This window comes from Buteo buteo, chromosome 12 (assembly GCF_964188355.1).
Source record: "Buteo buteo chromosome 12, bButBut1.hap1.1, whole genome shotgun sequence".
Classification (NCBI taxonomy): domain Eukaryota; kingdom Metazoa; phylum Chordata; class Aves; order Accipitriformes; family Accipitridae; genus Buteo; species Buteo buteo.
The window spans coordinates 25,924,196-25,948,816 of record NC_134182.1 but is presented as its reverse complement, the minus strand read 5'-3'; the positions used below and the strand labels follow the sequence as shown (position 1 = coordinate 25,948,816).

General features: G+C 37.1%; 1 protein-coding gene across 10 annotated transcripts in view; it reads right to left on the bottom strand.

Annotated features, from left to right (window-relative positions):
• Positions 1-24,621, bottom strand: part of BIRC6 (baculoviral IAP repeat containing 6) — a 186,114-nt gene that overhangs the window by 13,203 nt on the left and 148,290 nt on the right. For 9 of the 10 annotated variants that reach the window (XM_075043122.1, XM_075043120.1, XM_075043115.1 and 6 more), the window contains 3 exons: positions 10,349-10,559; positions 1,699-1,844; positions 740-850 (listed from right to left, as the gene is read on the bottom strand). In XM_075043122.1, the coding sequence (XP_074899223.1) occupies positions 740-850; positions 1,699-1,844; positions 10,349-10,559 (468 nt within the window). Of the gene's footprint in view, positions 1-739; positions 851-1,698; positions 1,845-10,348; positions 10,560-24,621 lie in introns of those variants that run through there. The other variant, XR_012652512.1, reaches the window with a different exon arrangement.

Here is a 24,621-nt window from a genome sequence, read left to right as displayed (position 1 = left end):
AAAGCTACCATACAAACTTCCCTACCTCCTATTCTTGGCATACACTCCACAAACATTTGCGAGTAAAATCCCTTACAAATACAACAGCAAAGAAATGTTATTGCAAATGCTGTCACTGCAACTCAAAAAATACTCATAGAACATATTTTTGCAATAATTTTATAGCTCTTTTTGGATGAGATACTATTTGTTCTTTATGAATTTTTTTTGAACATGTTCCCTTTATGGCCAAAAAAAAGCACTGATTCCCATCACATTTTCCACATGCAACATATTGCACTCCGTGAAAGGACACAACGAAGTTTACTGCAGTTTCATTTTAAAAACCATGTTTTGATCTGAATTCTATTCCATTTAAAAAATAAAAGCTACATTAAAAAACATATATATACGGTCATATCTGAGCTTTAAAAAAATCTACTAACGTTCAATATAATTTGAGAACTGAAACTCACAAATCATTACAGGAATGAAAACATGAACACCATCAGTGAATTCTTCTGGCCCCTTGAATTAATTGAGTGTATGCTTAAAACATTTCTTATTAGTTCAAAGAGTATATTAGTTGGTAACCTGAAAATACAGACTTACGTAATTTTCCGTATGTGAAAAGTATTACTGGTTGCATATGTAAAAAAGTTGGTAACTCTAAAAAATAATTAGGGATTCCGTCCAACAGATTACATATTTCTTCAGTATCTGCTTTCTAAAACACAAATATTCACACTTTTCAACCTACCGAACTGGAGTTTTTTCATGACAGCCACATACTTTTCTTCAAGAGACCGTAAAACAGACAAAGGCTTGGGCCTCACAGCAGCCTTTTTGGAGTATTCAGCCATCTTCTTTTCTGTTATATAAAATGTGGTGATTATTTGTAGTTAACCATGTAATTTTGAGACAAGTACAGCAAGCATTTGGGGATTGTTTAACTTGAAATGACATTTTATGGTCACTTTGTTTGCAGAGAAGTCTCAAAACTGGGGTTCACTCACAATATACAAATCTGTTCTTCTCACTACCATATATTTCATTATCTGAACAGCTCAAAGGAAATAAAGGTCATAATCTCAGCTCAGAAATAATTCATGACTGCTGCTGCTATGAATACTCTTGTATTGTTTCTTCTAATTTTTTTTTTCTTTATTTAAAATAGGAAGTATGACATATGCTTATGTGGAGGGACATGCACACATGTATTCTTGGTGCACTCTCCAAAATCAGAAGCTGATTATACACGCCTCTAAAATCCACTCTCCTTTTTGAACTACTTAATCTTTAGTTTTCTTTACTAGACAATGAGAGATGGTCCTTTGAACGTCTACAGGTTCAATCCATGATTTACTATTTTTGTTCTGCATTCATCTAGTTAAGAGTTAATCTAATTCGTAAGATTTAGTTTTAACAGCTTTACTATTAAAAGTCATGTATGTTGTATTCTGCCGAGAAAAAAAAAAGTTGCTACATAATTGTGCTAAAAGTCATGAGGTGTACTGTAACTTGCTTGAATTATTCTGTTTCCCGATCAAAATAGTCAAGACTACCACAAGGTTCCAGCCACCTCTGAAAATATAGTCAGTGGTTGGGGGCAGTAGGGAAGTACTTTTTCTTCCTTTTAAGCTAATCTGTAAGTTAGTTGTTAACAAATGTATTAAAAATAAATACTGTACAGTATCTATAAAAGTATTTCTATTTTACCTTGGTTTGCTTGGCGCAAACTGGTGGTAGCAGCATAAACTATCTCCGCAGTCTTTTGGATGTCTGGTACCAAAAGTGTCAGTCCCTCTGGTTCTTGATCAGAAGTATCTGGTTTTACTCCTGCTTTAGCTTTGTCTTTTTTAGACCTGTTTTGGGCAAAGAAATAGGATGTAGTATGAGGGAATACTTTTCAATCAGACATACAGTACTCAGCATATTTGTGAACAGGGAAAAATACCAAAGATTAAAGGATCAAGATTAAAATAAGTCTTCTGAAATGGAATGCCTCTATGTATCTCCAGGTTAATCACTGAATGTAGCAATGAACTGTGACAATACCAAACATAGAGTCTTGATTTGACAAACCGAAGTACATCTGATATGAAGAATAAAAATATGCACAAAGCCAGTGATACTAGTACATGAGTTTCTGCTTCAACCATTTAGTACTTTTGATTGTTACGCTGCATGCTGACCTTATCTTTGCACGTTTTCAAAAAGTATTAGAAAAGCTTACAAAATCAATGTAACAAAGATCATGTTGTGAATGTGCATTTCATCCACCCATGCAGATCCACATGCAAAATCAAGTCCGAAATAGGTAATAAAAGTACTCTTTCCTACTACACAATACACTAGCAATTATTTAAAATACACTAACGCTAAACCAGTAGGAAACCTCTAGTAAAAATTCACAGCATGTCTATGAACTGCAACCTAGGCATCACAAGAAAGTGGGTCAAAAATGAAGTTTGTCTCTGCAGTTCTCTTCTGGACTATAGAAGTTAAGACCTTTTATTTCAATAAACAGTTTAATGTAATGTAATTTTATAAATCTTACAAATATAGAAGGTGTCTATTATATTGGATGTTTATAATCAATGTATTGCAAATTGTCAATTTAAACACCTCATTTTTATAATGAAATAATTTGAAAATACAGTATATATTAACACTGTTGTCTGACAGAAGCTTGCTGCCTAGTAATTTAAGATATATTTAAATATTTAGATTGTGACAACTCAGTCTTTACTAGCATATATATTCAACTGTTGAAATGAAGACATGGTATTTGATAACATTGTAACCTAAATGTGCATATTTAAAAGCTTCTGTGTTTTAAGAGCTAGCATAAATTTACATTGTTATCCTGCAAAACTTAGGAGATTTTAATGCTAACAGCCCCCAAATTGTTTTACTGCAATTTCTGTAAATTTTCTAATAGCACTTGTTCATTTTAAGACCCAAACAAGTTCAATAGCCAAGAAACACGGGTTTTCTCTTTCCCACTACCATACCTAGAAGCAAACCAGAAAGCTATCTGCACAAGAAAAATTAGCAATTTAATGCTTTGATGTCCCAAACATATTTCAGCAACTACCACATGCTATATCCTTTCTGCATTTTAATCTAAACTGAAATCATTCCTAAGGAGTGAGTCTCTAAACTATTCAGTAGAGGTGATTACAGTAATACTGAAAGTCTTTGTACTGTACCTAATCAAATGAGAATATCCCTAGAGTGCATTAATAACAAAATTCATTACTGCGGCATGGTACATTTTCCCTGTTCCAGATTTAATCCAAAAGAATGTCAGCCTGTTGTTGACTTCAAGCAATACTGAGCTTTCAGGTGCTCAAAGTTAGGATGAAAGCATCAGAGCCAAACAGTGTCATTCAGCATTTGCAGAACAATTTAAGACAAAGAAGCAGCATGTGCCTCTCCTGTTCATACTTTCAGAAATCCTCATTACTGCCTTTTTCCTTGTGGAAAATTAGGGCAATATTTTTTAAATAACCTATTAAACAGGTTCAGAAATATGTATTTAAGCCCACTAAACCTCAGGGATAACCTGTTTTAATATCACAGACATGCTAGCAGCCACCAGTCTCAAGAAAGGTGCACACATTTAGAACTGCTTGCTGCTGATGTAGAACGCTTAAGCTATTTACTACAAAACCCTTGGAGAAATTTTGGCTAAAATGAAATGTCAATGGGCTTATCCAAGAAAAAGATGCGTGAAAAGCAATAAAAATTGGTGGAGGTACTGAAAGTGAAATTAATTCTTACAATTTTATTTTCTAGACAGTTGTCTTGTATGTCTTTCATTGTCCACACAGTTTTACAATTTAGACTACTAGGTTTTTTTCCTTCTACTTGGTCTTAGAATCAAAAAAATTCAAGTGTTGGCCTCATTAGACAAAACACTTAACTACATGCTTAAAACCTCCTACAGATATACTGAGTTACTGACAGTCAAGTGCCTAAGCAGACAAGGAATATGTATCTAGATGAAGCAGTAGGAAAAGGAGACATCTACTTCAAATGCAAATTCTCAGTATCAATAGTAAAATTTCCTCTCGTTCTCCTGGTTGTCCAGAACAGTTAACACTTCAGCACTTTTGAACTATCAAAAGAAAATGTATTTTCTTGATGTCTCCGTTATCACCAATATGACGATTCTGTCCACTGTTACCATGAGCAAAATAGACAAAACCCCCCTCTCTTCAAAATACGCTTTTTAAATCAAGTGTTTGCAGAACCACAACAGCTCTACCCTGTCACCTGTAGATATCTGGAGCTTGTGTGATCATCTACATTACCAAGTTGCCTAACTCCTGAGCCAGGCCATAACTGTGTGAGAGCAGTTTAAGAAGTAAAGTGCAAGAATGATTCTACCTCAGACACCCCCCTGCCCCAGGTCTCATATTTGTCCTTGATTCTGCCTAATCAGGGATTTCAGTCAGTTTCTTAGGGAGTATAAGCTAGCTGGCATCACAAAACCCCCAAATCAGACATACTGCCTTATCAACATTTAGTTTTCCCACACAAGTCATGCTTGTATATTCTAATGGTTAGGGTAAAGATAATTTTTTTCCCCCTCTTTCAGGGAAAAACCCAAGTAAGTGGTATTGCCGTAACTTACAAGACTTTATTAACAATGACCTCCATTTTTTCTTCCCTCATTTTGTCTTCCTACCTTTATTTGATTCAAATCTTTTGCTGTAAGAATAGCAACTTCTTTTTGCTCCATAAATCTATTTCTTAGTGTAGTCTGAAACACGTGGTATTACTTTGTGTACACATGAAAAAGCAACCTGGTGACCATTCTACCATTTGTGAGCATGTGTAACATGGGCAAAACAAATTATTACCATCCTCCCTTCTTGACGTCATCCCCACTTTTATATTGCAGCTGCACTCCTGCCTGCCTGGATTCAGAGCCACAGTGTGCTCTCTCCAACGAGCCGCAGTGAGCTGTGTGTGATACGCAAGTGTTTTAGAGGGACAGAGTCCCAGCTCGAGAGAGGGAGTTGCTGGGAATTACAAGGCTCTCCCAAAAATACATGAATAAGGAGACGAAATACCAAAAAGTGATAAAGCCAGTAAGGTCCTTCAGCTCCTTCACTGCACTCTAGCAACCTGCATATAAATTTATGTATGCAGATAAACTAACAGTGTTATCAAACTCCTGAGCTCTAACTGTATGTTTTTCAATGGTATTCCAAAGAAACATGAGAACCAACAATACTCATAAATAATAAACTATGGTCAAATACGTAACCATATGAATATTTTGCTGTACATTTTCTCTATTTTTAGAAAACTTTGAAATATATGCATTATACTGTACATTTCTTTCCAGCAAGATTCTGCTTGTGAAGTAAAATTTAGTGCAGTTCTTTAATACAGGCCAAACCTTTATCCAAATGTTACAATTTTCAGAGTAGAAGAGGAGCCAAATATTTAATTTAGACTTAGAAACTTCCTCATACAGTTTTTCAACCATTGAAGAAAAAGCAGACAAAATCATGTCAACTCATATTTAAAGGGATGACAGTCACTAATATATTTGCTAGAAGAGACAGCAGTGTACATGCTAATAATTTAAGCCATTAATTTAGCTTGTGCTAGAAGATGACAGCCTTCTCTTCACGCTGTGCTAAATGAATAATGAATGATACACTCCCAAGGCAACTTTAATTTTTAAAGCCAATACTAATACTTACTCACCCGTGCCTGATAATTAGAGGTAAATGTGATGATACGGAATGATACCTTTATCAAAGTATTCACAAAATAAAGCCAATGAACCATTCAGCCCCTGTGTAGTACAGGGACAGTGCTTATAGAAGAATTCTGCTCCATTTTATACTGACGCTCACTGTCTTAGGATAAAACTGCCATAGGTTTGCAACTGTGGTATCACTCAGCCCTCATGGTCCCCCACCTTCTGTAGGTTTCCACAGGGACCAAAGAGAAGCTCCTTCCTTCCAGTAATTTACAGAGTCTTAAACCAATCTCCTGAAATCAGGCAAAACAAGCAAGGGACTGTGCCTTTGCAAATAAACACTGGTGAAAGCTAGTAACCTCCTCTGAGATGGCTCCATATACTACTCCTCCTTGGGGCTTCGAGCACTATATTTACAGACACTAAACTGAAGCATTCCAAACCAGCAAAGGCTGTGTGAATGCTCCCTGCAGCCAACCATCATCTCTGAGCATAAGCTTGAGAGTGCAGCAAAAGAAACTGACAGTTGTTTTGTCTCTTAAAGAAAAATAAATTAAAACAAATTAGGCCTCAATTCTTGGGACCCAATTCTAAGGAAAAATTTTTGTTTGCAAAATGTACCATTTAACATAGAAGTTCTCCAAAAAATGAAGACAATGAAAAGCTGTAGCAGGGAAAATACCTCAGGCCTACCTGGTTGTATTCTAGCATCCCCATGCAACAGAAAAACATCCAGGTCATAACAACAATTTGGGGCCTGATACAATCAGACAACCTTGGAACTGTGCAGGATTAACCCTTAGTAGCAGTGTGACAAGTGACAGAAGTGTGAAGATGACAGAATTCAGATCTCCCTCAAGCAGTTATCATGGGGGTGGCTGGGGTGATGTGGAAAGGGAAAGCATAGTTAGGAATTTAAACATAGGCTTGCTATACTCCACATTACACCAATAAGCCATCAGCTTATTTTGCCAAATTAACAATTTGCCATGAAGCTCTCCTAGCAGATGGTGGTTCAGATGAGCCTGCTTTGCTACGTGGCAGCAGTTCTCTGCAGCAGAGGACTCAGCCATCACAGCAAACAAATGTCTCACACTCCACCCTAGTGGCAACCCATCACACAAGGCTGACCACACTCTAAATTAGTGATGGCTTTTGACTCCCTTGCAGTCCAACAGTCATGAGAAATCATCTCATACCTAAATGTCTTCTCCATTATCCAGAAATTTCCCAGTTTTCTAACAGAGTATTATGACCTCTGGAAGTAAATGAAATCAAATGCTAACTGGAGTCCAAAACCAAAACTGTTCTCCTTAAATTCTGGATCCAAGTGGACACTCTTGCTCCAACATGGAGATGACATTTGGTAGACATGCAAGTGAAACGGCTGTTCAGATAAAGGTAAGTTTTGTCTTTGAAAGTAGATCCCATAATTTGTTGTTGTTCTGGCATTTGACCTGAAAGGGGCAGCAGACTGTCCCATTTAAGAAATTCATGCCAACACTTGCTTATATTACTGGCACACCTTCAACTAATACGCTGAGAATTAAAACTTGCCACCCCAATGATTCCAGGCAGTTCAGGCTGTTGGTGTTTTCATCCTTGTCTATATACTCCTTTAAAGACAAACAGTATTATGCTTAAACCAACCAATGAAAGGCAAGATTTCTTTTTGTGCTGATATATCAAAGTAATATAAGAAAATTGTACAGATAATGTAACTGAACCAACCATAGAATTTTTATCAAATTTATCAATTATTAAAATAACACTGATTGTGCTTATAGAATTCTTCTTTGTTTTCAGATCCTAAGCTGACACTGAAGAACTATTCATACCATATTTTATTTTACCAAATTAAAAAGAGCTTATGAGTAGTAGTCATATGCCATTCTCACAAAGAAGCTTTTTAGACTTCAGCTTGGGGAAGTGACATGAGAAGATACAGGTTTACATACACATTAAATCTGAGGCTAACAGCTAACCAGATTAGCAAAAAAAAATTGATTGTGGTGGAGAATTTTATACATACATCTATACTGGAAATGGATTACACAGAAGCCAAATATATTTTATTTTCTATTTTAAGAAGATTACATATACTATGTTCTACATAATATTGCCAGCAAGCACAAGCTAGACACTTTTAGATGGGTATCCAACATAAAGAACTGTTATTTGTCCTTCCTAATTCTGTTTCTTTTGCACTAAGTCAGCAATGCCCACCCCCCCACCCCCCCGTACATTACATGCTTGATACACAAGACTAGCAATCTCAATCAAGAAGGATTAGAAAAATTCATGGGTAAAGTCCAGTCCATCAGGAGTTACTAGAAGGAGTTCCCAATAATGGGATTCCTGCTCAGAAAATCTCTTGGGTATTGGTTGGTAAATATTCTCAGTTTATAGTGGGAGGAAGAACATTCTATACACACCTTTTCCTGACATTATATTTACCTTCTTTTCATGATGTTTCAGCATATGCTTAGGGACAGTACTAAATTTCGGAGGGAAGGACAGGTATTATTTTCTAACAAGCCATCTTTAAATTGGAAACAAGTAAACAGAATCAAAAAAAAAAAAGAATTAATTGCTGGAAGCAGGAAATTATTAAAAGAAAGAAAGGAGAATCTGTGTTGCAGCATTTGCTTTTCCAGCATCCTCAGTCAGGGCAGAAAAAGATGATTCAGCCATTAAAAACTTCCAAATCCTTGGTTCTGGAAACTGGAATGGTTGAAGACATACAGAAACAGAGATGGAAAGTTGGTTGTGAAATCTGTACCAGCTACAGCACCTCCCAGAGGCAGGAGGTATTGGGAGGCATGCCGGGGCTCCTCCTGCATGCGCTAGTCTGGTGACTGTCCCTTCAAACAGCAACCACGTGCAGCACCGACTTAATGGGTCAAATGACTAAAACCCAGGCCCTCTCAGACTTGTACCCTGCCCTGTGAGCCATAACAAAAGAGCAACGTTTCACAGAAGGTGATGGTCAGACCTCAGTGATAGCAGCATTTCTGAAGACGAGAAGCCATGGTTTTGCAGTATAAGAATTGATGATAAAAGCAACCTTAAAGTAACACTGCTTGAATCACTCAGAAGTGCTCTGAGAAGGTGATTTGACCTTTGGAACAGTCAGAAATGGCAAAAGAAACATCAGGAGGGTAGAAGTAAGTAGTTTTGACTGTTAAAATAATACAAAGCTCCATTGTATTTATCCAGAATGTGCAGTTCTTCTTTGTCAAAGGAGAATATTTAGAGGGAAAATTGATTTAGCAGTATAGGTATTGGTTGTTACTGAGTAGAACAGGAAAGAGACTGATTGTCTACATTTTATTCTGCTCCAACATCTATGGCCCAACCAGCTGGGGGGATAATAGGACAATACTACCAGGTTTGAAGCAAAACTGTCATGTAACTGCGGACCACACCAAAGTCATCAAGGAATAAAACCAGCTAACAATTAGCCTGAGCCTGGAAGAGAATCTGTATTTATTATTAGCTTTATAACCATTTTACAAAGGGAGTTACCTAAAGGCTGGTCTATGGTTACTGAAAGAAACTGTCACTCATGGTTTGTCCGTATGTGTTTCCTTAAAAAGTCGCCTGAACTCTGGAAGGCGTGCAGAACTAGCTCATACAGCATTATACTGCAATGCTTACACACCCCCATGGCATCACAGCTGAGATAGGATATTCAGATGCTTTTCCATTTGTTTGCTCATTGCTCTGCTGGACTGCAAGTGTTTGACAAGAACTGTCAAACACAGAGTTTCTCAGAGGAGGCTGGAAGACTCCAAAATCTAGCATGGATGGCTCCAAGGCATTCACTTGTAATTTCACATCATCTTCAGCACACCAGCTCACCTCTGACACCTGCACTAAAGGACAAGCTAGCTGTCATAAAATCACCAACATATAGAAACATGCTTTTCATAGGTAGCACCAACAGATGCCACTAGCCAAAAATTTTCAACCATCTCTATATAGTTAGGGTTCTCACCACAAATAATAACTCCCAAATCTTTTGCCTCCTGAAACTTATTCTTCCTGACAGAAGCCAAAGGCTTCTCTCCTAACCAGTTAGCCTCCAAAGGAGCTGGTCCTTAACTCAATAAGTAAAGCAGCACAGAAACATATAGAAGACATTTGGGACATTTCTTGTAAAAACTAGCATTTGGTTTGGCCCTTCCCGATCCCATTCTTTACAGAATGGGCTTCTTCAACAGCTCCCAAGGAATGCTCCTGCCTTCAGACTGACAGCAGGAAATGCACTGTCCTGCAAAATAAAGATTCACCTCTTTGAAGAGGGAAAGAAATTTAAGAAAGACTTGAAGCTCCTAGATTCTTGAGCAGCAATCCTCTTTCTGATCAGTGGGCAGTTACTGACGAAGTGGCAAGAGTATGCAACCTACCAGCTTCGTGTCATACAAAAAAAAAATTCCTTGTAAATAATACAGTAAAACAGAATATATACATATAAACATAAATCTAGATCAAAGAGATGGTATGTTCTCACTCTAGACTGCAGCACCCATTCAGATAAATACACAGAACTGAATCTTATTTCACTTCTGTATTCATAATATGCAAGTACAAAATACAGTTTAAATGAAGGTTAGGGACGATAAAAGCGATTACCTCAGTCGGTTGGTGTAAGTATCTACACAGGTCTTCATTTTAGCCAACAAAGTCCCAACAGAAGCCTGTGACTCCAACTGTTCTTCCTCCTCTTCACTGCTTTCTCCTGACAGAGGAAGCAGTAATGGTACCATCGATGTGCAGGATGCAATAGCACGGAGTAATTCTAGCAGAGCTCGGTAAAGGGGAACGTGTCGGGCCATATCCAAAACTAATAGAGAAAAACAGTTTACAAAAATTACTAAAATTGAAGACCCTTCCACTCTTAATATAGATGTTTAAAATAGAAAAGCTGATTTTAATAATTATCAAAATATTGATGACATTTAATGACAAAATACAGTATTTTGTAATAGCCATTTATATTTGTGTTTTAATGGACTTGTCCAGAAAAAAATGGCTAAGATACCTGGAAAACAAAGGTTAGCAAAAGACACAAGACAAAAGTGCTAACAAGGTATGGAACAGGATTACCACATGCTGTGTTCATTTCTAGTAGCTTAATATAAAATCCAGGCTCAAGTTGTATGCCGACAGTAATCAAAAAAAGGTATCTATGGAGGAAAAATTGTAACCTGTGGTGTAGCAGGGCAGCATTTGCTGATTCTAATAGCATAAACATTCATAAAGACAGACTTTCATATCGCCTACTTTATTTATAGTTATCTTCTCCTTTGGGAAAATTTGTCTGCATTATTGCAAGAATATTTATGGTCATGAAATAAATGAAGTTATATCTACCAAGAAGTCTAGCTTTGCTTCTTTTCATGGAGAAAGTATAATTTTAAAAACCATTATGCATTCTTCAGAGCATGTGAAGGCTCTGAAGAAGACGCAAATTTTATCTGCATACATATGAACCACAAAACAGTAAAGATGAATGAGAGTATATATTAGGTAGCCAAACCTCATTGCCTTAGTGCAGCTCAGTGTGATGTATATGTATTATAGAAGTAACTGTGAGCAGAATATAGATATCAGCTCCTCTGACTAGGAAAAGACAGACAGAGACACACAATTCTCTAGCACCACATTGTTTATTTTTCTTTTCCACTTGCTTGGACAAATATGTAATGGATGTCATTTCAACTGACTTTGTATCATTAATAGAAATCCTGAAAACATAGCAATACGCAGATACTTTAACACAGCTGCTTCCTCTGTCCCTAGGACATGCTGTTTTTAACCTAACTGCAGAAAAAAATTGCTCTAGTTCAAAGTATTTACAAATGACTGAGTTTATGATAAAATAAATTTATGCTTTTTCCAGCAAAAAACCCCCAACAAACAAAAAGCCCCTGACAACTCGCATTAGGACAGAACAAAGCATAGAACTCTCTAATGTTTCATTTAGCACATCTCACCCTCCAAGCTAAAGCAGATCACAAAGTTTCATCTCGTGTCACCAAACCCTTAGCTCTAAATACAGCGCAATGGGACAATATAAATAGCCAAGCAAAATTCAACAAGCTGGTTTATCCAGGTTTAAAGCTGGATCTATCTCTACCAAGAGTTCTTTGATCAACAGCTTACTATTTGTATTTTGAAACTATTACAATGGCATAAACTCTTAACTATGTGAAGTTCTGTTGTGTTAAACAGGAAGAAAATTTACTGAAACAAAGCATTAATCTGTCAGGCCTGGTATTATGGCTCTAAAAATATCCTGTGTCAAAATATTCCATCTATTTAATGCAAACTCCATTGAATTTTAACATTGGCATTGAGAAAACCAGTTTCAATTATCTGTCATTTCTTACCTTTTGTATATATTTTTTATATATATCTTCATTCCTTATGTTTAATCTCTAGTCTCTAGCGAACAATGAGTGCCCACAGAAAAATGCCCACAATGTGTAAAATGGCCTTAAAACAAACACAAATAGATCTGATGTGTGAATTAAAAAAAAAGGGGGAGGGGGGTGGTGGTGAAGGCAGGGCAAAAGAAAGGGTGAAAGGGAGACCATAAAACCCCATAGTGCAGCCCTCACCAGAAATGACCTCCCACCTGTAGTGCTAAAGATCAAGCAGCTCCTCAATAGTTGTTTATTATTAACATAGTGAGTGAAGGAGAGATGCAACCTCTTAGATAACATCAGCATTTCACTTCTGGAAAGCTTTTATTTATTTATTTTAACAATGAAATTTTCATGAGGCCAGAATATATAATTTCAAATCTTTCAATGCTTGCTTGCGCTCTCCTTTGCTAAGTGGATAGTTAAATTCAAAATTACTGTCATGAGGGAAACTGAACTGACATAACTTTAAAATGGGAATGTTTTCCAGAAAGATAGGAGAGAATTTCTGGTTTTAGCAGATTCAACTCACTTGCACTGCTTTGCAATTGTTCCCATGTGAAACAAATGAAATGCATTCACTTTGTTTTGATTTAAACAATCTTTTAGGGAACAACTAACAATTTCTTTTACCTTAATGCTAGACTCTTCTAAACTCAATTTCTTGATACCATTATGTGTCTTACACTATTTTTGTCTAAGGCCTTTACTATACTTACCAACAATTATGACTCATGCAAATGTGTTTGTCCAAAATGCCAGAATTCCCTTCATCCTCAATCTAAATCCTAAAAATGTTTATCAAGATGGTATATCTGGATAAGTATCAGAAAAACTTGCTGTAAAGAACTCAAAATTAGCAAATTACTGTTTATTACCTTTATTTGGCAGTTCATCTACTCCTTGTGCCTGCTTTGCTTTCAACTGAAAGAGAATGCCAAACTCACTACAGTATGTTTTCTGCAGATACAGCTCTGCTTTCTGAAATAGGTTAAGAAGACTTGAGCACTTTTTTAATCTCTATATTTACATGTAATTAGATGTTCCAAATTGGATAACGCTCAGTTTTTAAGGCACTATGTTTAAGCCACTATGACTACAAGACACTCCTTTGTAAAATACCCCTCTGGCCCAGACCTACTGTTTGCAAACCTGTCCATTTCCTCCTGGTGTGGCTGGCTGTATCTACAGATGTCCTAACAGCACCTTACTGGACTGACAGAGGCTTAGCAAGTCCAGCAGTGTTCAAACTAGAACCTCAGTGCTCAGGCTGTACCACTCAGACTCCATCATCATCTTTACTGATTTTAGTGTTTGCAGCATATTTTAGTGAGTTGGGATTTATAACAGATGTCTTCCCTTTAGATATCATTATGTATATGTTTGGGGAAAGTATTTCAGAAATATAAATGATACAGCTTTGTAAAAAAAAAGTATTTAGATCCTGTAACTAAGTCCTTTAAAGGAACTGAATTAAAATACTAAAAACATGAATACAAATATAAAATATAAATCTGCAAATTAACAAATCCTATTTCCATCAAACAGAAGGAATAGAACCTTTGGACTATCATTCTCACATACAGGTATCTTACCAACTAAGACGTCAGCAATTTGGATTTTAAGCGAATATAAACTTCAGTGAAGAGCAAGTGTTAAAAGTAATCCACTGTTTTCTTCAAAGTATGCTATTCCTTGAGAACATACCCAACTTTTTTTTGCCTGACTGAATGGGGCAATGGAGGTGGAACATAACAATTTACTCAAATAAGGTAGCTTCTTGTGTAGGAAAAACTCCAACACATCACAAAATAGAACCAAATACTTTTGCTTACAGCAGAGCTATAATTGGAATAGCATTAGCACATCTTAAATACGTCCAAATTTTTTTATATGGGTACTTCAGTTGTTTTTAGTGCCGCCTTATACATTTGATTTATATGGGCATGCACGTAAGCACACCGAACTGCAAATACACCGCATTCCTAAGAAAATGAAAATGGGAGATTAAAATTCTTGGCTTTGTAAAAATGACAGATGAATATATTATCCAGGATTCTCTGTTATCCCAAATTCAAAAATGTTATTAAATAATGACAAATATCTTTTCCAAAAAGCTTAGTTTGGTGCTCCTCTCAGACTCCTGCACTGAGTGTGCCTGGACCGTCCTGACCATTAGGCACACACAAACTGCGTGGTCTTTCACATCTGTCCATTTTTGTGCTGTTGGTGTTCCCCGATTCTGCGGGCAGTGAATTGCTGAGGAAGGTCCAACCCGCAGTACCAGGGACCACTTCACAAGCTCCCCCTTGTTGACTCTCAAACAGAACTGCTGCCCAAGAGAGCCTATCTGAACTTTTCCTAGGTTTCCTGAGTATTTCTTCAGATGACTACTATATGCCACATACTTATATCAGAAGAGAGGTAAAGGTTAAATTATTTTATTGGTAGACTCAGAGCAGGGGTCTGCCCTCAGTTTTTATCCTGCTTCCTTGTCTGCCTTAAACAGGGCCGCCAGGACAGGGCTGCCTGGCGACAACAGTATTGTCTTGGAGAAGGCTCCAAAACCAGTGCCTGGAATGTGGCTTTTGCACCGCCTGACCCACTCTGCTTCCCCTGCAAGCTTCCTATGTGCTTCTCAACTTGCATTCAGTAAATACACATCAAAGTCTCACCTTTTGGCTATACCAGTGGTTAACCAGTTCAAACAGTGGAGCATGAAGCAGAGCATGAGCTAAAAACTGCTGCTGAACCTGGAGCATGAGCAACCAAGCTGCAGACCTGTAAAATGGCCCCTCATTGGTGGCCGGGAGGCAGCTGGGACAGCCCAGGGTGAGGGAGCAGGGCCAGGAGGTGACAGAGAGCAGCAGGGCAACACCACCACAGGGCGGGCGGCAAGATGACAGCAGTGCTCTTGAAGGTTGGAATCCCAGTGCTACCACAGACAGCCAATTTAAGATTTAAAGGATAGTAACAGCAGCATCTTTATTACCACCTTTGTTTTATTAATTGCGGGAATTAAGTTCTAGAAGGATGGGTGGATCTGTCCCCAAAACAGGTCAATGTCTTATTGTCCTTGATAATTAGCAAGGAAGTTCACTGTAGCCTTTCTGGACAATAGGCAGCATGCATATATACTCATAATTCACATCAAGAAAACATCTCGGGTCTAAATTTATCTGTTGCATTTGTGAAAAGCAGAAATCTCAGCAAGGTCACTGCCATTTACTAAAATAGGTAGGGATAGCAAACATCTGGAAAACATCTCATGGTTTAGTGGGATAGTCTTATCCCTCCTTCCCATTCCTTTGGGTAATAAAGGTCAAGTTTTACTGGAATCACTACAATTCAGTTAGCGTCTTGCCACAATATTTGCAATTTAGAAAGATACTGAAGGCTAAATAGGTAAAAAAATAAACATTTCATGAAACCAGATCTCCCTTATATGCCAACAATAAGCAGTCTGATTTGGGGTGATGATGAAGGGAGCTATTTTAAGAAGTCTTGACTTTCAGAAACTGCTGAGCATCCCATCTTTTGAAAACTGCAGTCTTTCACAAGTGCCTGAAGATCATGAGATATTAAGGCACTGATCACTTTTTGCAAACTTCTGGATACAGCCTACTTATTCCTGGGAAACAACTGATTAACATTCAAAGACTGTGTGTGTGATTTCAAAAAATTTCAACTGCTTTCCACACATCTATTTATTCATCACCAATACAGATCTATTTCTTACAAAGACCTAAGACTACCCATATGCAATTACAACCTTAATTTAATGAAAAGGCATATGAGGGCAGGTAGTTTCACAGGATCAAGGTATCAACTTAAATTGCATATATATCTGTAACAATATAATGGCCCAACTGAGTCTAATATTCCTTTGCTTTCTTTTAATATTATACAATATTCAAACAAAGAATAGCCAGGCCTAACAGCCCATTAAATGGATAGTACTGAACAGCAATAAATTTTTTTTGCAATTCGTTTAACATCCTCAGTACAACTTAACTGGCTATGAATAAGATTATAAAACTTATTTCCATTGCAAAGGATATTTAAAACATATCACAAAGAATATGCACATTTATTTTAAAATAAAGGAAACTATTAATATAGCATATCCATTACATCCAAAAGTCTTCACACTTTACAGCAGATTAAAGAAACAAATAGAGAAGAATAATTTGTAAGAAAATGATGAAAAGGTCTGCTTTACTTGCGTCTAACGTGAAGGCCTTCCCACCGTGATTCTCACTGTGACCAAACTACCCCAAAAGAGCCTACAAACTTGATGTAAAATAAAACAGATCAGACACTTGAGGAAAAAAACCAAACACGTTTACCAGTTTTAAATATATCACATTGCCAGATGCATACCCTCCTTGCTTCTGTGCTACAAGAAAAGCTGCATATATATATATATATGCTCTCAATCTATCTTCTGTGCATAATTTCTCATTTACTAGACTCGCAACATTTAAGGACTTCTGGTATTTCAGTTATTTTAGAGGCCCACAAAAGTATGACTATTTTTTCTTATGTGCAATTTCTTTTTACTTCTGACCAATATACATGACTGACTTTCTGCCTTTGCTGAAGGAAAGAAGGGTGTGCTGGCAGCCACAGCAGAAGGCACCACTGGAAACTCTTTCCAAATTACAGCCCTTTTATTTGTTTTCTCAGAGAGCTGCCACTGCAAACACGAGAGGGATGGTCATGAATGGACAATTAAAAGGAAATAACTGAAAAGAAAAAGGCATTCTGGAGAGAATGCATATCTAAGAACAGAAAACACAAATCTAAACCAAAAAATTCTTGCAAATGGCTACAAGTGTGGCTAACATTTAACAGATCAGAAGAGGGGAAAAAAACAAGTTAAAACTTGAAATGAACAAGTAAACCTCTACAATCAACGATGAAGCTGATTTCTGATTTTATAATTACACTTTCATCTCCCATTCCAAGAGGCCTCCTTCTTGCATCCAGTAGAGGTTGCAGTGACCCAAGAGACGCCTTCAAGTCTCATTTCTTATTTTGTTTTGGATCTATTTTTCTCCCATTTCAGTGAGACTTTATATCTTCCTGGAAAGATGCATGATTGTGTTTTGTTAAATATTAGTCCAGAAGTAGCCATCTAATCCTGCCTCTGTTAAGTAATGTGAAAGAAAACCACTGACAGTTATGTAGAGCAGCTATATTATAAAACTATTCATATCATGCACCAATGCTCAAAATTTACTACAGTGTATCCAAACCTCCCCTGCAAAAAACCCAAGAAAATACCTTTGTAGTCCAAGACTCCTATTTTTTCTTTGATAGTATTAAAGCTTAAAGAACTATGGTCTCAGCAATTTAAGATGCTAAAAGTAAAATAAGACATCCTCATTACCATGCAACTTACTAAAAAGCTTAAGTCCAATGCTAAGATCATGACTGCAGTACCACACACACCTGCCACTACATTTTTCTTTTTTATTTTACCTTTTTTTTACCTCTGAATAATTTAAAAATAGATCTTAAAGTTCTGTCAATTTTACACCATTTCTAAAATATGCTTAGTAATTACTGAGGACATATTTTCGATGCCTCAGTATATTATTCACAAACCTAAAACCCATAGCCATGATTAAATTAAAGACTTCACGATCTCATTATCATATTAAAGACTCTCAGTAGCTACAACACCACTGTTCAAAAAAGTCACACAAAGGAAACACTCATTTCGTATTTTTAATTAAAACCTTCAGACAGAGTCTTGTGGCCACAGATATTGCCAAGCATGAGTGAGAGACACTGTCTTTCCAACAGGGCTACATGTCCTTTTGCTAAGTATTTTAAAACCAGAGCCATTCCTCAGCCCCCTTTACTGCATCTTTGCAAACATATGATCTATGAATGCAGTCCACGCTGCAGGCAATAGTGTCAGTTCCAAACACGTCATGCTCCGCTGCCTCTTGATTTTCTGTTTCAGAATCAACCCAGGGCAAGCCTCTTTTATAATAGGCCTAATTAACACCCTGTGTTCTGCTCCATTTTGATAGGAAAAAAAAGATTGCCTACAGAGTATTTCAAAATCAGATCTCTTCAAGAAAACATTAGCCTTCGGGTAAAAATAAAACAAAAGCTTTCCAAATATTGTCATCTTGTAATAATTTAATTAGCTTGACTTTTTCTTCAGTTTTCTTTATAGGAATAACACAAGCATTTTCACATTACTATTTCGAGTATCAGAAAAATGGCATCAGAAAAGACTAGTCCCCTTACATAATGAAGCAGGAGAAGGAAAGGTTAAGCCCCCTTACAGGTTACGAGTTACAAATCCTGTGTCAGAGCAGTAAAACAATGCAAGAAGGGTGGGCCTCTGAATTCAAGGCATGCAGTGTCAGGCTCCAAGTTGATTATTATTATTATTATTGTTCAGATACAGCCTTATAATTTTGCTTTTCTGATGCCAGCACTGAGCCCATTAGCAGTCAAAAAAAAAAAATCAGATCAAGTGTTAGAAAAGATGAAGAGAAGTTAGAAATTACTTAATGGGACTGCATTCAATCATTTGTACTTCACGCTTCAACACCATGTGCATTTTTCCCCTTCCTCAAAGGGACAAGACAGAACTGGAAAAGGGACGAGAGAAAGACTACTAAACAACCCAAGGTACGGAATGAGCTGCTGTACTCTCTAAAATGAAATAAACAAAGACTTTGCAGCCTCGGTGACTAATAATGTGTATCACAAAGGTTTTTTTAAAATTATGAGGGGTAAAAATAAGTGAATAGAGTTGGACTAATCAATATATTCAGAGGAATAGGCACACCATTAGAAGAAATACCACCACTTGTAAAAAACATACACTACACAACACATTGCTGTTAAACTTCGGAAAAGCTTAGCACTAAATGCTGGGGCAGTAAATATTGTTACAGGTTCAAAAGTAATTGGGTAAATTCATGTAAGAACAGGCCATCAGGGGCTGATAAGTGAGGAGACACCACCCTTGGCCACATACTAGCAGTACCAAGGTAGCAACTGTATGTCAGCCCCATTGCTATATTCTCCCATAGGCATCTGTTATTGTCCACTATTGGTGATAAAGTAACAGGCTAACAACCTTGGTCTGTCTTGGCATTGTTAGTCTTATATGAGTCTTCTAGGAAACCTGGAAAAAAAATAACATTTTAACTGCAATATAAAAGGAAAACTGTGTTCAATTATAGAAGCAAAATGCATTGCTCAAGTTAGTTGGTCAGTCACCTGGAGTTAGTGTAGTAATGTGGCTCTAGGGAGCAGACCATTGCTCTTAACTATTTCTGGTTTTCTTATTTTGAAAGAATATTTGATTTTGGTGAAGTTAAGTATTTTCAGGAAAGTTTTGTTTACAAGTGAAGTCAAACAACACTTAAAAACCTGTCACAAATGTACCCATGAATCCAGAAAAAACCTTTGCCAGAAAAAGCATGAGGCTTTACTTCATTAGGCTGGTGTGTACAGTTGAGTAAACAGACACAATTTCCTGTATTTCAAAAGGATAGGAAAAAGAAACCCAAATAATATAAAAGACATAAAAACCAAACTGAGCTTTTAAAGCATAAGTGACTACTAAAACTATGCGTCGTCCTCAGTTTTGGAGATATTACTATTTCCATGCCACACTCTAGTCCCTGATAATGGAATCCATTACAGAGATCACTCTCTGCCATTAAATAGTGCTCCAAATAATCTTGAAAAGGTAGTCAGGTAATGAAGGGAAGCTTCTTGGGGGCTACAGAGCCATCTAACATGGGGGGTGGGGAATACATCATCAGGTAAGAATAATTAATGAAGACTAAAAGTGCAAAATTCTATATTCATTGGTTTTGTTTGAAAAAATGGTCCAGTAGGCATCAGTGTAGAAAGTATGAGAACAGAGTACCGCAGAGGAAGTCTGTACTGCCACAGGATCCAACCCCACTGCAACTTTTAAGAATCTCTCCTCTGAAAGATCGCTGGTTTTACCCAACATCAGTTCTTTAAAACAACAAAATATGAAGAAACACAATTGAAACATAAAGCTATAACGAAATCATGCTTGTATCTAAATCTAGAAAACAAGTGTAAGGAAGCATCAATGTAAAGCTACAGGATTGCTCTACATTATCCAATAAATAGATAAAAGAAAGATACAAAAAAAGATATGAAGAAAGATATATATTTTTATATATATATATAAAAATAAAAGAAAGGCATTCAGAAAATGTATGAGAATAACGCTTTTTGCCTGGTCAGGGGATGAAAAAAACCCACTTCATTATTAACACAACCCTTTACTACAGCATTTAGTAAGATAAAAAGGACCAATAATTTCTATTTGAGGTAGATGTAATCAAATAAATCTAATATTAAAGGTAAGCTGGAAGTGTCAAATTAATCTTACACTTAGCCAAGAAAATAAGAAAAATATTTTCTGCCCAGAAAAGAATACAAGATTTAAATAGTCTGCAGGCAAAACCTTTCTTGAAAAAGCAAAAATAAACCCAAACCAAATCAGGTGCAAGCTTACCTACCACCTCATGTTAAGTGTCTCAAGTGCAGGCACTCCACAGAGATGGAAGGAAAGGTATCGCTACTCTAAGAACACAAAGCAAGATTTTTAAGGAAGTTAATCTGGCTTTCATCATCCCTGCACTGGAGGAAGGAATAGTGATTTCACTATTTTTGGCAGAGGAGTGGGCAAGCAGCCACCTTGAAATGGTCCTCAGTCTGAGCATTACCCCTTCCAGCCCATAAAACAGTCACTAATATTTTACAATAAGATGGGAATTGAAAATAAGATGGAAACCTGCCATTTCATTGCACATGCTGCAGAAATCAACATGGAAATTCAAAATTAAATAATGATGAAGTTGTGGGGTGTTTTTAAACCATTACTTCAGCAGATGGAAAAAGGCCAAGACCGGGGTCTTCTGTTCTGTCAGCAGAAGATACCAACATTGTTACTGGAATGAAGGAATGTGTGGTTCCTGTGCTTTACAGCAAACTTTCCATATGTGTGAGCACACCTACAAGATCATGTCCTCAGGGGACAGAAAGGATATTACTTAGGAATCTCATTCTGCCTTAAATATCCCATTATTTCGCTTGGCCAAGATGGCAGAGCCCCTGTGCATATGCAACACAGAACCTTTATCACTTCAGCGTATTTTCTAGAGAATAGTTGGTTGTTTAAATACCAAGATGGGCTTTTGGCAAACACGCAAAGTGCAGGCTGAGGAGAAAAATTCAAGCCTAACAGCCTCCCTGAGTCTAAATTAAATGAAAGGTAACTGGTTGCCCTCACTGCATAATGAAAGTGCCTTAGAATGCAAATAGCTACGTGGCAATTCTATCAACCAGTTTAACTGAGCACCACATATGATGGGAAGAATCATCTCTGTGCCTCAGACTTGTGGAACAGGAGAATTTGCACCTTCCGTGCAACCTCATGCAAGTTCCTGCATCACTTATTAAAATGGATCATCCTCCATTATGTTACAATATAACAATAAAGACTAACTCAAAAGGAAAGAAAATACTCTTTTGTTAATGAGCTGTACTATCTTGAAGTCGTCCTCTAGAGCGGACAAGAAGATACAACTACTATTAGAAAAAGCTAGAGTTTGTGTGTTGGAATAATCTACCATAGATTAACTCTTTTTCTAGACTAACTCCTTCAGCCACAGAGACCCGTTTCCTTTGACTTGTACTCAGTACTATGAATACCCTCAGAGAACAGTAAGAAAGGAAATACTGTCAATGGGAAGTGTCTGCATAAGAGTATGGGAAATGCCAGATACATTTATAATATTTTAGTTTCAGAAACAGGAAAGAAAACAAGAATACAGAAGAAATAAAAGACGAGTGAGACAGTACTGCCCAGAATAATGAAGACCTATCACTTGACCAAACAAATGAGACTTTCAACTGCTAAAAACGAAAGCCAGCCCTCACCTCAATGTTCCAGTAAGTTCCTCTTCAAATGCATGCCGAGCTACACACCTCAGCTGACAAAACTCTTCCCATGCTTCCCTGAAAGTGAGCTCGCTCTTAGGAAAGGCAAAGTAAAAATGTCTAGAACTAACCCTGGCAATCTGCTCTGTACATGAACAGAAAGAAAGGGCTTGCTAGTTTGGTCAAAAATTTTTTAGCAGCTTATCCAATTGTGCTGCCACTAATTGACAAAGCCACTTATATGGAAAAAGAAAAAAAAAATTGAAAATGCATTACTTAAAATTCCTTCAGGAGTCTCTGGTGTGTACCGATAAAACAAGGACCAGGAAGGCATGAGAGTTAAAAAAAAAAAAAAAAAAAAAAAAAAGGGAAAGAAGCAGATCATACATTTCTGCGATACAATATGGACCCTGCAGGACATCTAGTATGGTGTCACATTCTCCTCTGATGTCATATTCTCTTCTCAAAAGGACTGAGTCTGTTGGTAATGAGAGGCATCATTTTTAAAATTAATTCTTAATGCCTCCAGTAAAATCTGTGAATGTTTGTAGCACATGGTGCTGCACAGCAATCTATTCCAGATACCCTGCACTCATATTCCCAACCATTATTACCAAGTCTAAATAAAACCACTTGAGATGTACTGTCTGACTAAATTAAAATAAGAAAAAATGGGAAGCCCAGTAATATTTACTCTGGAAATTCTGAAAGCTGCAATGTGGTATCTCAAGTTTTAAAGGGCCTGCTGAATGTCTTTACCAATTACCCTCAGAGGGAAAACCAGTCTAGTACTTACAGACTTCCAATCTTGTCCTACAAGCACGGATATAGCTACCAGTGTTGGCTTCCAATTAATGAAGGGAAAAAAGGAACTCCTGGATGAGACACTCATGGGTCTTAACAATGAGATAAATGGACCGGTAAAGATTAAAAGATAGGCTCCCTCCACTTTAAAGAAGGCAGAACCTTTACTGTCTTGTGCCTTGAACAGTCACATCTGTGACCTGTGCTGTTGTCTGTAAATTAAACAGCTATCACAAGATGGTGACAGTCTAGCGGCAGAGAGAATTTCATGGAACACTTATGGCCAAAACCGAACACTTTTGAAGACAACGGCCCCTACGTTTTACTTCTCAAGGGAATAATTTCCATTAGCTCTTTGAAGTAAACTTCAGTCTTTAAAGGACTAAGTGCTTTACCTGACATGCAATCCAGTACCCAATTACAAATCAAATCTAAGCGGCTTTGTTCCTCATAACAACTAGGTTTTTAATTCTCAAATATCTCAATGCCATGATGTTTTAATACATATGTCATAATGACTCCCTATAAATTACAACAAATTTCTGCAACACAGTAGAGCTAAAAGCACAAATTTACAATTTGTTCTTTCATAAATCTTTTGTATTACTAACCACTCAAATGAATAATTGGTTTTAACATTTTAAAAAAATTCTCTTATTAAAGTTCTACTCCAAAAACAGTATCTACTAGGAACAGTCTGCTACTTTAAATGTTTTGAAAATATAATAAGCATATATTCCTATTCTTCTGCAATAGAAAATAAAAGATTTAATGAGATGATAATTTCATCCTTATTCCAACACCATTTCCAATTAAAGATGACAAATCAGAGGAAAGAAATGTGGCAAAACGTGCTGGAATGGTGGTATATTCTAGGTTTGTTTGTTTCTTTTGTTTTTTAAGATCAGTCATCTGGAAACTCATATGAACAAGATTTGTTCTTTGTCACAAGGTAAGATGCTTTAAGGGCTTTGGAGAAAGAGGAACTTGTTCTAGTATTGTTCTCTGAGAGTCACCCTCCTGGACTAGGACTAGTTCTCACTACTCTGCTTCCCTTTGCTTGCCCAGTGAGGACCTGATATTCACTTAATGGACTCCTCTAACAGCTCAAAAACTTGATAGTTGAAAGCCCTAATACTCCTCCAGAAGCATGCAGCCTACACTCAAACCAATGTGAAGAAATACTCCTGGATACCTGCTGTCTTTGACAAAAAAAACTCTTGAGCTGCAGAGAACAGCACTGAATCATGACTGAAGCATTTTAAAAGTTACTTGCTTTTCAAAGGTACAATACCCATACAAGAGATTCTTTTTGATACCAGTTGTCCTGGTTTAAGCCCAGCCAGCAACAAAGTACCACAAGGTCACTTGCTCACTCCTACCCCTTGGTCGGACAGGGAGGAGAAAATACAACAAAAAGCTCGTGGGTTGAGACAAGGACAGGGAGAGATCACTCACCAGTTATGGTCAGCGGGCAAAAGCCAGATTCAACTTGGGAAAAAAACCAAAATGAATTTAATTTGTTACTAATCAAATCAAAACAAGGATAATGAGAAATAAAACCAAATCTTAAAAACACCTTCCCCCCTAGCCCTCCCTCCTTCCCAGACTCAACTCCAGTCCCAATTTTCTCTACCTCCTACCCCCAGCAGCACAGGGGGACCGGGGATGGGGGTTGGGGTCAGTTCGCCACACATTGTCTCT